At 50.5% G+C, this 15753-nt stretch overlaps 1 protein-coding gene across 1 annotated transcript in view; it reads right to left on the bottom strand.

Moving 5' to 3' along the window:
• Window positions 1-2756: 2756 nt before the first annotated feature.
• LOC133748806 (zinc finger protein 470) overlaps window positions 2757-15753 on the bottom strand; it is a 126544-nt gene continuing 113547 nt past the window's right edge. Inside the window, exons 3-5 of the mRNA XM_062177787.1 lie at window positions 10860-11118; window positions 7324-7400; window positions 2757-3653 (exon numbers count right to left, since the gene is read on the bottom strand). Of these exons, the coding sequence (XP_062033771.1) occupies window positions 3543-3653; window positions 7324-7400; window positions 10860-11118 (447 nt within the window). The 3' untranslated portion in view covers window positions 2757-3542. The remainder of the gene's footprint in view (window positions 3654-7323; window positions 7401-10859; window positions 11119-15753) is intronic.

Consider the following 15753-nt stretch of genomic DNA (forward strand, 5'->3'; position numbering starts at 1 on the left):
TGGTCTCTGCTCCCGTGTCTGAGATGGTCACCGTGCCCTTGTCTGAGCTGGTCACTGTGCCCTTGTCTGAGCTGGTCACTGTGCCCTTGTCTGAGCTGGTCACTGCGCCCTTGGCTGAGCTGGTCACTGCGCCCTTGGCTGAGCTGGTCACTGTGCCCTTGGCTGAGCTGGTCACTGCTCCCTTGTCTGAGCTGGTCACTGCGCCCTTGTCTGAGCTGGTCACTGCTCCCTTGTCTAGCTGGTCACCGCACCCTTGTCTGAGCTGGTCACTGCGCCCTTGTCTGAGCTGGTCACTGCGCCCTTGTCTGAGCTGGTCACTGCTCCCTTGTCTAGCTGGTCACCGCACCCTTGTCTGAGCTGGTCACTGTGCCCTTGTCTGAGCTGGTCACCGTGCCCTTGTCTTTGCTGGTCACTGTGCCCTTGTCTGAGCTGGTCACTGCGCCCTTGTCTGAGCTGGTCACTGCGCCCTTGTCTAGCTGGTCACCGCACCCTTGTCTGAGCTGGTCACCGCGCCCTTGTCTGAGCTGGTCACCGTGCCCTTGTCTGAGCTGGTCACTGTGCCCTTGTCTGAGCTGGTCACCGCGCCCTTGTCTGAGCTGGTCACTGCACCCTTGTCTGATCTGATCACCATCCCCTTGTCTGAGCTGGTCACTGCTCCCTTGGCTGAGCTGGTCACCGTGCCCTTGTCTGAGCTGGTCACCGGGCCCTTGTCTGAGCTGGTCACTGTGCCCTTGTCTGAGCTGGTCACTGCGCCCTTGTCTGAGCTGGTCACTGCGCCCTTGTCTGAGCTGGTCACCGCGCCCTTGGCTGAGCTGGTCACTGTGCCCTTGTCTGAGCTGGTCACTGCGCCCTTTTCTGAGCTGGTCACTGTGCCCTTGGCTGAGCTGGTTACTGCGCCCTTGGCTGAGCTGGTCACCGTGCCCTTGGCTGAGCTGGTCACTGCGCCCTTGGCTGAGCTGGTCACTGTGCCCTTGGCTGAGCTGGTCACTGCACCCTTGTCTGAGCTGGTCACCGCGCCCTTGTCTGAGCTGGTCACCGTGCCCTTGTCTGAGCTGGTCACCGTGCCCTTGTCTGAGCTGGTCACTGCGCCCTTGGCTGAGCTGGTAACCGCGCCCTTGGCTGAGCTGGTCACTGCTCCCTTGGCCCCGACGTGAAGCCCATGGACACCTGAGATGTCTCTGCACGCACCCCCCTGCTCCGCCCCTGCCCACTACCTGGGTGGCTCCGTTCCTGCCCCCAGGGGCTCTGCCCCTGAATTCAAGACTCCTGCCCCAGGGCAGAGCAGGGGCGGGTACTGCGAGGCCTGTGAGGAGAATCTGCCCAGTCCGGCTTTAACACGCGGAAGGAGTGGTCGTGAGTCTGATGGCAGCCATCGCTGCAATCACTGGGAAGAAGAGGGCTCACCCACAAAAGCGGCTTCATCTGGGCCGTCAGCAAAGAGAAACAGCCCCAGTGACAACTGTGGGACCCTGGGGTGAGCTACACCTGAAGCCAACGGCATCCCAAACTTCGGTGTGGCAGGAACACCAATAATTAGCCTTTTTCCTCAAGCGTCTGAGCAGATCTGTTACTGACAGCTAATAATCACAGTAGATCTAAGGGTCAAGGCCCATGTTCCATGGATGGAATCAACAAGCCTGGCAGATGCCTGGAGAGAGAATTGCACACTTCTCCTTGCTAATCCCTCCGGCAAACTCAGGAGAGGCCCCTGGGGGTCGTGTTGAACAAAATAACACAAGGAGGGATTAACGGTCTGCACACATGCACGCGCGCACACACACACACACATTTGAAAATAGCATGTCAGTATCAGCCCATATTAGAAAAGGTAAAATTTAAGGCAAAGGGTTAAATTGGTTCAAGAGAATCATATTGTATTTGACAAAGGATCCAAAATCAGGCTTTAACTAACATTTATTGAGTGCATAGGATATTCCTGGAACTGTGCTTGGTGTTGTGCATATGTTATTGAATTGAAAAAGACACAACAGTGCTGCACTTGTCTGCATCAAGTTACACAAAGGAAAGATTATAAAAATATGTGGGAAGACAGGATCGTCAGAATAGATTTTTATATAACCTTATTAATTTTTGACAAATGAGTAGGCCAAAATTAACACAGGAGTCTGAACACTATATTTGAGAGACTGGATCAATGAACACATATGCAAAGTTTTGAGTTCTATAGACAGAGAATACATATCCATCTTAAGTGCTTATGGAATAGTTGCAAAAACTGGACATGTTCTAAGCCATGGTAAAAGCTTTTTAAAAGGTTTTGAAGCAGATATATTATAGGCCACAATCTCTGTTCACAGTGCAGTAAAACAAGAAAATAGAGTTATTTTAAAAAAATAAACCAAATGACCGAGTTTCTAAGCACTCTTTAGAAACACAACAAAAGAGCAACATAAACAAGGACATGAATTATCAAGTTTCAAGATGTGGCCAAGGCTACATCCGGAAGTACTTTTACGTTAATATGGGTGCTATTATAGCAAATATCAAGAGGACGTAAATTTTCAGCTTAAAAAATGAGACAATGAACCAAAGTAATCAATATAGTACATATTATTGGAAACAACAACAAATAAGAGAAATCATAACGGATGTAAATAAATCCCAATAGTAGTTATTCGGAAAAACAGTAGTAAACTAAATAAACCTTTGGGGGAAAATCTAATAGTGGGCAAAGCACAAACAGCAGTGGAAAAAGAAAGGAGATGGAACAAAATAAAAAGAAAGATGTTGGTTAATTATACATAACGTGAGTAATTTAGGTAATAATCTGAAAAACTCCATGGAATGAAGAATTCTCATGAGATTAAAAAAACATTGTAGCTACCAAAATGAATTCAAAAAAGAAAGAAGTATTACTGAAATGATGATGGGGGGAAACTGAGAAAGTTGCCCACTAATTCACTAAAACTTCCCCTCCATGGCTCTAGGACTGAACTACATTACTGGTGATTTCTCTTAAAATGCCAAGGAATTGACACTTCTCAAGCTTTGTAACTACTCAAAAGCATAGAAAATGGTAAGTCCTTCTATGACGTAAGCTTAACCATGCTACCAAAACTTCACAGAGATAGCACCAATCTCATATATGAAGATAGAGGAAAGGACTACATAAAATATCAGGAAGTAGAATTCAGAATACGAAAAGACTGGTGCACCATGGTCCCAAGAATGCAGAGATGGTTTGATACAAGGAAATCTATCAGATTTCACTCTGCCTAAACTGCACATTTTTTTCACCTTCCCTAAAGTGAGGAGGCATCTTCCAGTTGGTGATATCTTGCAAGTAATTAGCATTTTTCTTTCTCAGTGGTTACAAAAGAGTATATATTGCAATCAATGATGTCTTAATTTCAAAGGAATACAGTAACGCAAAACCTCACACCAAAAAGTTTTAAAAAATTATCGCAATGGATATTTGAAAGGCATAAGATGGATACTCAATACCCATTCCTGATTTTCAAACAGGCTACTTCCTCACCATGACACTGGGCATCCATTCCCAACAACTGCCACCATTGTCGTCAAACGTAGAGCATCATAGGCATTCCCGTTAGAACCAAGAACAAGAAGAGCACGCACACGATCAAGACTATTGTCGTCTGCTGTGGGGACTTCGACCACTCAACAAAGCCCTGGAAGAGAAGAAAGGGAATCATTGCTGGGAAGGGAGGAGAAGCAGGAGGATATGATTGGAATGAAATGTCATAGCAGCAGAAAAGCTGTTTGGATTCAAAACTACGCAACAGGGTCACTAGACCCAAGATACATGTACAAAAGTTAATGACACACCTTTGCTTTGTCAGGGGAAATCTCAGAAGAGTGGGATGAAAAGTTTTAAATGTCATTGGTGTATAAAGCACCACAGTTTCTAAATATCATGTGTTTTGCAATGCTCTCCCTCAAGAAAGATACTTTTATGTGCCTATTTCCTGACCCAACACCCCTTTTGAATTCCTAGTTGTCTCATTGTCTACTTGCCAGCTCCATTTAGATAGCTAGTAGACATCTTGAACATATCCCAAACAAACACCCTGTTGAAAAGCGCCCCTCTCAAATGAATGAATGAATGAATGAATGAATACATAAATAAATAAAAATGGGCTCCTCGTATAGTTTTCCCAGGCACATTACTACCCAGGGCTCCCTGGGCCTCCATTGCTGACTTTCTCTCTCTCTCTCTCTCTCTCTCTCTCTCTCTCTCTCTCTCCCTCTCTCTCTCTCCCTCTCTCTCTCTCTCTCCACCTACATCCAAGCCATCAGCAAGTGCTGTTGGCTTCACCTTTGAAGCTGACCACTTCCATCCCCTTCATTGCCGCCACCCTGGTCAAGGCCTCCATACTCCCTCTCACACTCTGGCTCCAGACTCCTGTGTCCTATCTTGGCGCTCCCAGGGACGAGAGAATTCCTTCTGAAGTGGAGATGAGACACCACTCCATGCCCTGTTCTGTGCTCTGTTAATGTTGCATCAACGACCTGTGCCTGGGTGAATGAGGGAAGGCTGCCGCTCGGGCCTCTTGCAAGACATCTAAAACTGATGTCTTCGTTATTTCCGAACTTCCCCTTGATTTCTGCTAAGGATTGAATATGTCCTCCAGAAATTCGATGTCCAAAGCCATAGACTAATGGTATTTGGAGGCGGGGCCTTTAGGAGATCATGAGGATTAGATGAGATCATGAGGGCGGAGCTGTGTAAGAAGAGGCCCGAGCTTGCTCCAGCTGGCCACATGGTGCCCCTGCCTTGTTGTCAGGCAGCTAGAATAGCTTCCCGAGATGCCAACACGTTGGTACTGGACTTCCCAGAGCTGTGAGCCAAATAAACGTGTGTATTCTTTATAAATTATCCAGTTTGCCATGTTCAAGTACAGCCAGAGGAAATGGACTAAACCAATCTCCTGTTATGGATGCCAGCACCTCTGTACGCCCTGTCCCCGAGCCAGCAAGCCCAGGTGCCTTCACCTTTATGGGCACAGATCCGGAAGTCATTGAGCCCACCGGGTCCACATCTCCTGAGTCCCACTTCCACCACCCAGTCTACTACCATCGTTCCCTCACAGCCTGGTTCTGCCCTGGCTATGTCACCTGCTCACTGGAGCGAGACACTGAACTTCTCCCTGCCTTGGCATCCTTATCTGTAAGGGAGAAACCACATTAACTGCTTCACAGGACTCCCGAGCTAATCACGAGAGTGAACGAGTGTTGAGCTGACAAATGGGTTAGCAATGCGACACATGGAAGACAGCATCGAGCTTACGATGCACACAGTAAGCAGCAAGACTTATCGGTGTTGTTCCCACCCATTTCTTCTACTGGAGGTTCCTGCCTGGCTCCTTTTGTCCCCATTGCATTCAATCCACCTTTCTTCCACGGGGGCTGTCAGAGTGATTTCTCTACATCCTCAAATCCCTTCCACGCCCCCCACTGCCTGGATGCCTACAAAACACAGCCAGCACCCCTGGTGTGACGGGGCAGTGAGAGGAATGCTGCTAACATACAGATCAGACCCGATGCTCCTCTGCCCCGGATTCTGCTTTGGCTCCCACCCCCTTGGAACAAAAGCCAGAGTTCTGTCATGGCTCTCAAGATCCTGGGTCCCCACCCACATCACCTCCATGCCCTCACCCCCTGTGGCCCCCTCCCACTCTCTTCCGGACACACAGACCCCCTCCTGCTGTTCCTCAAATCTTCCAGGCACGCTCCTACCTCAGGGCCCCTCTGCCTAGAGCCACCTCCCCCTGGATACTGGCTGGTCTCACTCCCTCATCCCCTTCAGGGGACCTCCTTGGACATCTTAGAATAGCAACTCCCAACCTCGACCTCATACACCCAACCCCCATCCTTGCTTTATCTTTCTCCAGAGCACTGATCCCCATGTAGCATAATTCATATTTTGCTTATTGTCTGTGAAGCCAGTGAAGGCAGGGATTGTCTCATTCATGGTGGTACCTTCCATTGAACCTTGCTCGTTGCATAGTAAGTGCTCAATAAGTAGCTGTGGAATGAATGAATGATCTCATCCCAGCGGGAATTTCACCCACATCTCCCATTGCTCTGCCTTCACCTCCAGTGTCTCCTACAGGTGCCTTGTTATACTGTGGCCCTGGCCTTTGCACATACTGTGCCCTCAGCCCTGGAGGAGGAAGACATGCCCCTCCTCTCTGGGATACTCTGGGTGCACCTCCTGCTGTGCAGAATTAACATCTTCCTTCTTCTGAGCCTCCTCACTGTGGCCAGCACTTGCTTCTGCGCTGATCTAACTTGTTACCCAGTTTGCCTTCCCTCTGTGACCTGTGAGTCAACAAATCCGTTTTCTGAACTGAGCCAGTCCAAGCTGGATTTTCGATGTGTGATTGAGATAAGGGACCCTTGTATGCTACCAATAATAATTATGTGATTTTCTCATATGTAAAATAAATGTATAAATAAAATAACTATCATCATTATTTCATATACTAACATCTTATGTCCCCAAAAGAAAACATTAGATTTTTGGGTGAAAGAAATAAACTTGATAATTCCATTCATGGAATAATCCACTCATGGCTGATGGATTAAAACCTGCTAGGTGTCTAGTAGATGAGTAGATGGATGGATGGATGGATGGATAGTGAATGGATCAGTGAATGGATTGGTAGATGGATTAACAAATGAATGGGTGGATAGACAGAGGTGAGTGGATGCATAGTAATATGGATGGATAAGTAGTACTGTGGCCACCAGCTAGTTGGTAAGTGAGGAGGTGAGTGTACAAGAAGAAGGGTATATATGTGAATACGGGGATGAACTGAATGGAGGATTGATAGAATATGGATGAAAGGGTGGACAAGTATGTATAGGGATAACTGGATACACGGATGGATGGAATGTGTACACGGATAGACAGGGAAGAAAGGTTGGGACTATGAATTAGTAGGCAGGTGAATTGCTGGTGGATATTTTGAAAGGTAGATGAGCAGATCGATGGTGGGGATGAATGGGTAGATGGAGGAGTGAGTGAAGGGGGGATTGATGGATGGATCCGTGGATAGATGAGGTAAATGGATGGATGGATGGATGGATGGATGGATGGACGGGCGGATGGATGGGTTCATGGGTGAAGAGTTGGAGGGTATGTGTGGTAGAGTTATACCCACCACATGGAGACCCTCCACCCTGTGTTTGAACACCATAAGAATATGCTCTATTTCCACGGGAGACTGCTTGGCACTTCTGTGGGGCGGGTAAATTCCAAGCTGAGGAAGGACATGTGACATCCATTGAGACCTGCACTTGTGGGCAAGGAGAGCACTGCCCCTCACAAAGTACCTGGGAGTCCTCTGAGTCGTCGTCGTCCTCTACAGAGCTCCACTCGTGGGAAAGCCCGGTGTCTGGGGAAGACAGGTCTGGGTGGGGACAGGAGTGGAAGAGAACAGAGCCGTGAGTCAGTGATCATGTTCTCCCCACCGGCATCCTCTCCCTTCTCTGCCAAAGTCCTAAAACGCACATGCGCACATGGGCGTGCACATACACACACATGAACACACACACACACAATCTGACCCATGTGGTTCAGGTGGAACTGAGAGCATGTGACACCTGAATTCTGATCCCATTTCTGTCACTAACTGCCCGGAACTACCTGAATGTCTTAATCTGAGTCACCTTAGCCTTCACTCTGCTGGTGGAGAAATGTCCCCACAGTGGGAACTGCAGCACCTTCTCACTCCTGGCTGGAGGGCACCGCGAGTCAGGTCAAAGGCTGCCATTTCCCACCATTCCCAGACTCCAGTCCCTGCCGGAACTCCAGACCTCGTCCTCACTACCAGAGCTGACCTCTGTGGCCCACCTCTCCTTTTCCAAGCCACCCATGCCTGCAGGAAAGTCCTGGGGACTGCGTCATGGCACAGCAGGTGAAATGCAGCCTGCGATGCTGGCGTATGACAGCACCAATTTCAGGCCTACCTGTTTAGTTTCCAGTCCAGCTTCCTACGAATGCACCTGGGAAAGCAGCAGATGGTGCCCCACGTGCTTGGGCCTCTCCCACTCATGTAGGAGACCCAAACGGAGTTCCAGGCTCCTGGTTTCAACATGGCACAGCCCTGGCCTTTGGAAGCCATTTGGGGAGTGAACCAGTGGATGGAAGATCTTTCTCTATATGTCTCCCCACAGACCAGTGCATGGTCATTCAAATAAATAAAATATTTTTTTAAAAAAGAAGATGGTCCCCACAGGTTCAGCCTTTTCCAGTGTATCTTTCAAGCATTCACATCTCAGCAAATGGCACCACATCTTGTCCACACCAACATTCTTCCCTGATATCTTTCTTAGTTCCCTTCCCCCATATCCATTACCAAAACCTGATCCCTCCTCTCCCCCCCCCAAATGCCTCCCCAATCTCTCCACTTGTGTCACCTCTCTCCTGGGGAGGTGCAGAAGTCTAACTGACCTCCCACTGTCCACTCTCGACCTCCTGACCCTACAATCCATGCTAACGTGCACTTAGAGGCAGGGTTTCTGAGCCCTGGGACAAGTGACATTTGGCAGGGGTCTGTCCTGTGCAAGCTGAGAACTGTTAAGAGGAATTGTTTTGAAATAAATATAAAGGAGACCATTTAACCTTCCAGTTGTTCCCAATCCTTCATCGTGCCGTGGTCTGCTGATCTCTCTCTCTGCTTCATTCACCAAAGCTTCACTAGTCTGCTCACAGCCCTCTCCACGTGTAGCTCTGGCTGCCCACAGCGGACTGCTCCTCACGGCCCTCTCCACGTGTAGCTCTGGCTGCCCACAGCGGACTGCTCCTCACGGCCCTCCACGTGTAGCTCTGGCTGCCCACAGCGGACTGCTCCTCACGGCCCTCCACGTGTAGCTCTGGCTGCCCACAGCGGACTGCTCCTCACAGCCCTCTCCACGTGTAGCTCTGGCTGCCCACAGCGGACTGCTCCTCACGGCCCTCCACGTGTAGCTCTGGCTGCCCACAGCGGACTGCTCCTCACAGCCCTCTCCACGTGTAGCTCTGACTGCCCACAGCGGACGGCTCCTCACAGCCCTCTCCACGTGTAGCTCTGGCTGCCCACAGCGGACTGCTCCTCACGGCCCTCCACGTGTAGCTCTGGCTGCCCACAGCGGACTGCTCCTCACGGCCCTCCACGTGCAGCTCTGGCTGCCCACAGCGGACTGCTCCTCACGGCCCTCCACGTGCAGCTCTGGCTGCCCACAGCGGACTGCTCCTCACGGCCCTCCACGTGTAGCTCTGGCTGCCCACAGCGGACTGCTCCTCACGGCCCTCTCCACGTGTAGCTCTGGCTGCCCACAGCGGACTGCTCCTCACGGCCCTCTCCACGTGTAGCTCTGGCTGCCCACAGCGGACTGCTCCTCACGGCCCTCCACGTGTAGCTCTGGCTGCCCACAGCGGACATGGCCCTCTCCACGTGTAGCTCTGGCTGCCCACAGCGGACGGCTCCTCACGGCCCTCCACGTGTAGCTCTGGCTGCCCACAGCGGACTGCTCCTCACGGCCCTCTCCACGTGTAGCTCTGGCTGCCCACAGCGGACTGCTCCTCACGGCCCTCCACGTGTAGCTCTGGCTGCCCACAGCGGACGGCTCCTCACTGCCCTCTCCACGTGTAGCTCTGGCTGCCCACAGCGGACTGCTCCTCACGGCCCCCTCCACGTGTAGCTCTGGCTGCCCACAGCGGACTGCTCCTCACGGCCCTCTCCACGTGTAGCTCTGGCTGCCCACGGCGGACGGCTCCTCACGGCCCTCCACGTGTAGCTCTGGCTGCCCACAGCGGACTGCTCCTCACGGCCCTCTCCACGTGTAGCTCTGGCTGCCCACAGCGGACTGCTCCTCACGGCCCTCCACGTGTAGCTCTGGCTGCCCACAGCGGACGGCTCCTCACTGCCCTCTCCACGTGTAGCTCTGGCTGCCCACAGCGGACTGCTCCTCACGGCCCCCTCCACGTGTAGCTCTGGCTGCCCACAGCGGACTGCTCCTCACGGCCCTCTCCACGTGTAGCTCTGGCTGCCCACGGCGGACGGCTCCTCACGGCCCTCCACGTGTAGCTCTGGCTCCCACAGCGGACGGCTCCTCACTGCCCTCTCCACGTGTAGCTCTGGCTGCCCACAGCGGACATGCTCTACCTCGTTTTGGTGTCTGGATAGTGCCATTACCTTCCTCTTCACTTCCCAACTCCTTGCCTGCTTCCTCTGCTAAAATCTGAGTCCTACCAGGGCTACCTTGCTTCCTGCCAGGTTCTGGGTCCCTAGTATATTGCCTGGCACACAACAGGTGCTTCCAGCGGGTTTCTGTACCAGGCGGCCCCCAACTTGCTCATTTCTCCCCATTCTACACTCTCAGGTAGCCCCTCCCTCACTGAGTGTGGGCTTGATCACATGGCTCATTCTGACCAACAGCCTGTGCATAGCTGAACTGTCACTATGGCCTTAGACCGTGCAGTGAATGGGCATGCTCCCCTTCTTGCTCTTCTTGAGACGCCTACGTGCACCCTCAAGTAAAGCCGGGCTAGCCTGCTGGAGTCAGACGGGCTACTGTCTGTGCCATCTGGGTATGCCTGGGCAAGACCACCTGAGCTTAACCAGGTGCCTGCCGGTTCTCTGTAAAGGCAGCAGGAGAAATCTGCTCTCGGCCAGGTCAGATGGCCAATCCACAGTCGTGAGCTCATGCGTGATGGTTGCTTCAAGCCACCAAGTTTCAGAATGACTTGTTATGCAGCGAAGCTGGCCAACACGTGCTTTGTAAACACCTGTTGAATGAATGCGTGAAGGATGAATATCCAGTCTTTCCCTAGGCTCGGTCAAGACCTTCCTTACCCACTCACCGCCAGGAGACCCCTACCCCCTCACCTTTCTCATCACTGTCGCAGCTGGAGGTCCCGACCTCCACAGCCTCCCAGTCCTGGGTGATGGTAGAATGGGCCGCCTTCTCCCAGGCCCTGCTCTCCCGAGGCAGCAGAGACTTGGCCCTCTCTGGTTCCAGCAGCCCCCATGTCTGCTCAGGCCTGAGACTCTGCATGTCTCTGAGAGGAGGTGGAGCTTCCACAACAGGCTCCTTCTTCTCCTGTCTGAGGGTCCTGTCTGGTTCTGCAGGCACAGGATTCAAAACCTGAGGATGGACAGACATTTAGTCATTCAATGAACAGTTGGAGTATAACAGTTGGGCACTCTGAGTGGCCAGAAACACAGCACTGATCAAAATGAAGATCCCTGCCCTTGTGGGGTTTATGTTTTAGTGGAAAGAAAAAGAGAGAACAAACTACACAGAAGGCCAAGTGGCGTTGATGTGTTCTAGAGACACATGAAGTGGGACAAACAATGAGAGCTGTATGGGGGAGTGCACGCATGCACAAACACACATGTGCACATTCAACCCACAGCCCACAGCACAGAGCCAGGAGTTCAGATGGGGGGGTGTCTCCCCCTAAAATCCATGTTATGGTTCAGATGTGTTTTGTTCCTCCAAGGGTTCACTTGTTGGAGGGTTGGGCTGCAGTGTGGTGATGTGGAGTGGAGGTGGAACCTTTAAGAGGTGGGGCCTAGAGAGAAATTATTAGGTCATTGGGAACACTGGCCTCAAGGGATTAAGATTAAGGAGGTTATCATGGGACCCTGGAGAGTCTCCTCTCTCTCTCTCTGTCTCTCTCTCCCACCCCTCCCCGCCCCCTCAGTTGCTAAGAAAGAGTGAACCTCTCCCCTGTCTTCCAGTCTCCTCTCACAGGTGGTCCTGCCATGATGCTATGCACCATGTGACACAGCAAAGGGGCCCTCACCAAGGGGCAGACAGGGTCCACCCATCTGAGTCTTAGCATCTAAAACTGAGCTAAGTAAATCTCTTCTCTTTACAGAGCACCCAGCCTCGGGTACTTTGTTATAGTAGTGGAGAATAAACCACTGCCACCCCTCTGGCTACAGAGCAGAACCCTAGCCTCCTCACACCCAAGCCCCTGCAGCCCCAGTTTTCTCCTTCGCTGCCACAAAAATTCACCCCCCAGGCAGAGGTTAGACGTCTACATTTAAATGAAGTATCGTCTATCTGGCCAAACTCAAATTCAGTAGCTGGGTTTCAAGGTCTTAACTGAATAAGAATGACTTAATGAGGTTGTGACCTCTGCCTGAAGACTCAAAAGCTGAGCGTTCGCTCTTGTTTACAACACTGCACATACCACCAGCTGAGCATTTATAAGCCACTGACTGCCCTTGGGAATAGTAGCTTTTGAAAACAGAAAATAATTTCTCTTAGAAAGAAGAAAAAAAAGCTTGAACACGCTTTTTCTTCTTTGCTTAGGTTTTTGCAAAAAGAAAATGTTCTGTGCTTGAAAACCACAGGGCAGATATTCTAGAGTCAAAGAAAAGTTAGCAATTTAACAACCAAAACCATACGGGGACCATATGTGGACTCATATTTAAAAATGAATAGTATTCCATTGTACGAATCAATTGTAATTATCTCTCCATTCTCTTGTTGATAGACATCTGGGTTGTTGATGTTTCTGTTGTGTATATGAGTAGTGGTGACCATGACTATGACAGCATTGCCGTTGTGAATCCAGGAGAGTCCAACACCCGCGTGCAAGTGTTTGTGTGGATGTGGGCTCTCACTGCTCTTGGGGAAGGGCCGGAAGTAGAACCACTGCACCCCGGGGGCTGTGTGTGCTCAGCTTCAGTGGAGGTTGCCAACAGATGCTCCTACGAGCACATGAGTCGGCCACTTCCAAAATCTAGCTCCATGAATCTCAAAGGGAAATGTTGTCACCACTGTTATAAAGGAACAACCAGCTTCACTTTTCTTGAGGGCAACCACAAGAGTAAACACAGGGAAACTTAACCTGTGTCCACAGCTGCTGGCTGATGCGTGGCCAACTTGAGCCTGAAGTTGCTCTTCCCATGCTGGAATGGAGACTGGGCGGAGCTACGCCAAAGGCTTTACTAGTGCTGTCCTGGCCAAGACCAGAAGGATCAGAGGGGGCTGAGGAGGGGAGGTTTCTCTCCCAGGGATTCAGTTTATCTTATTCAGCCTCATTGTGTGGAATTAAAAGATAAGTTTATTTTGGTGTAAAAAGGTTTTGAGGGGTGCATGTTGTGGAGCAGTGGGTTACGCTTCAGTTTGGGGCTCAGCATTCCTGATCTGAGTGCCGGTGCAAGTCCCAGCTGCTCTGCTTCCAGTCCGGCTTCCTGCTAATGTGCCTGGGAAGGTAGCAGGTGATGGCCCAAGGACTTGGGCACCTGCCACCCACACGGGAGCCTCAGATGGAGCTCCAGGCTCTGGCTTTGGCCTGGCCTAGCCCTGGCCTTTGCAGGCATTTGGGGAGTGAACTAGAGGATGGAAGATGTCTCTCTCTCTCTCTCTCTCTCTCTCTCTGTATGTATATGTGTGTTTCTGTCTCTATTGCTTTACCTTTCAGAGAAACAAACTTTTTAAAAATATGCTAAAATACAAAGTTTTAAAAACAATGTCAAAATTCATGCACACAAGAGGTCTCCAAAAAATCTCAAGAAAACATGTGTTATGTAACAGCTGTGCATGAATATACACTGAGTGAAAACAATGACACAAAGGAGTACACACACGGTTCTACTGGTATCAAAAAGTCCTGAGTGGTATGGATCAACGTTGACGTAGGTCAGCAGGGTGGGAGACTTGAGAAGGGTGTGGGGAACCTTCCAGGGTTGTTGGAATGTTCTACCTCTCAACGCCAGTGGTGGTCACACAGTGAGCACCTTTGTGCAAAGCCATTGAGCTCTGGCTTCACTGAACTGCAGAATTCCTGCACATTACTCTGTTTTTTAAGATTCACAAAGAAGAGCATGTTTACATTTCATGTAACATTATTTGCAGTTTGCTGTGTGTGTCTGTTGCAGTAAACGTGTGAAAATAAATGTTGGCTTTGGGAATCGCATCCTGTACATACCTCACTGCATTGTTTAAACCTAGTTCTGGGACTGGCGCTGTGGCATAGTGGGTAAAGCTGCTGCCTGCAGTGCCAGCATCCCATATGGGTGCCGGTTTGAGTCCTGGATGATCCACTTCAGATACAGCTCTCAGCTGTGGCCTGGGAAAGCAGTGGAAGATGGCCCAAGTCCTTGGGCCCCTGCACCGTGTGAAGTCCTTGGGCCCCTGCACCGTGTGGAAGACCCGGAAGAAGCTCCTGGCTTCTGGCTTTGGATCAGCACAGCTCCAGTCATTTCGGCCAATTGGGGAGTGAACCAGTGGATGTAAGACCTCTCTCTCTCTCTCTCTCCCTCTCTCCCTCTCTCCCTCTCTCCCTCTCTCCTTCTCTCTCCCTCCTTCTCTCTCTGTGTAACTCTGACTTTCAAATAAATAAATAAATCTTTAAAAAAAATAAGTAAACCTGGTTCTGCTGCATCATCGGCAGCCCTGTGGAGTATATTATAAAGTTCCCACTTAAAAGAGCCCTTGAAGGCAGTATATGAGTTTTCTATGAGCGCTATTGCAAATTATCATGAATTCAACAGCTAAGACAATGCAAGTTTATTTTCTCACAGGTCTTTAGTTTAGAAGTCTGGGTGTATACTATAATGAAACAGCTGAGGCAGGTTAGCTTCCTGAAGAAAAGGGGTTCGTTTAGCTCGCAGTTTTGGAGGCTGAATGCCCAAACAGCTTAGCTCTGGAAAGGGGCCCCAGCGCCACAGTGGGTGGCAGGAGAGCTGGGCGAGCAAGAAATCGCACCACAAAACTGGGAGCCAGGAGGCCAGGACTGTGGCACAGCGGGTTAAGCAGGTGCCTGCAATGCCAGCATTCCTTGTGAGTGTCAGCTTAGGTCCTGGCTGCTCCACTTCTGCTCCAGCCCCCTGATAATGTACCTGGAAAGAAAGCAGAAGATGGCCCAAGCACTTGGGGCCCTACCCTCCTTGTAGGAGACCTGGATGGAGTTTTTGGCTCTGGCTTCAGCTTGGTCCAGACCTTGGGGCCAGTTAGAGAGTAAACCAGGAAATGAAAAAACTCTCTCTCTCTTTCTTTCTCTCTCTCCCTCTCTCTCTCTCTCCCTTTCCCCCTCCCCTTCCCCCTCTTCTCTTCTCTCCTTCTCTATATGTAAGTCTAAGTCTATCTTTCAAATAAAATAAACAAAACATTTAAAAACATTTTAAAAATATGGGAAACCAAGGAGCAGCTCAGGGCTCAGTCTTGCACTCCTAGCAACCTGCTCTGGAATGGCTTAAGCCCTTTCCTGAGTGACAGAAGTGCCCCTCAAAGGGTCCACCACCTTCCACTCTGCCACCCTGGGGACCAAGACTCCAACACGTGGACCCTCAAATCACACCCAACCCATCGCGCTGCTGTAAGACAGAGACCTGGCCAGGACTGAATTCCTTCTGGAGGCTCCAGAGGAGAATTCGTTCTCACCTCTTTTCCAGCTTCCGAAAGCCACCTGCACTGCTTGGCTTGTGGCCCCTTCCCCCACACCCTGAGCCAGCAAGGGCTGGGCGAATCCTTTACTGCCTCTCTCACTCTACTCTTCTGCATCCCTCTTCCACTTTTAACAACCCTTGCAGTGATCCTGGGCCCCTCCAGGTAACCCAGAATCAACCCCCCATCACCAAGTGGGTGGACTGAAAAGCTTAATCTTACCTACAATCTTGTTTTTTTTAAATGTTTATTTATTTTCTCCTACTGGAAGGAGAGGGAGAGAGAGAAAGAGAAAGAGAGAGAGAGAGAAGAGAGAGAGAGAATGAATCACCCTTCCATCTGCTGGTTCAGTCTGGAAATACCTGCAACAGCCAG

This window comes from Lepus europaeus, chromosome 19 (genome assembly GCF_033115175.1).
Source record: "Lepus europaeus isolate LE1 chromosome 19, mLepTim1.pri, whole genome shotgun sequence".
Lineage (NCBI taxonomy): Eukaryota > Metazoa > Chordata > Mammalia > Lagomorpha > Leporidae > Lepus > Lepus europaeus.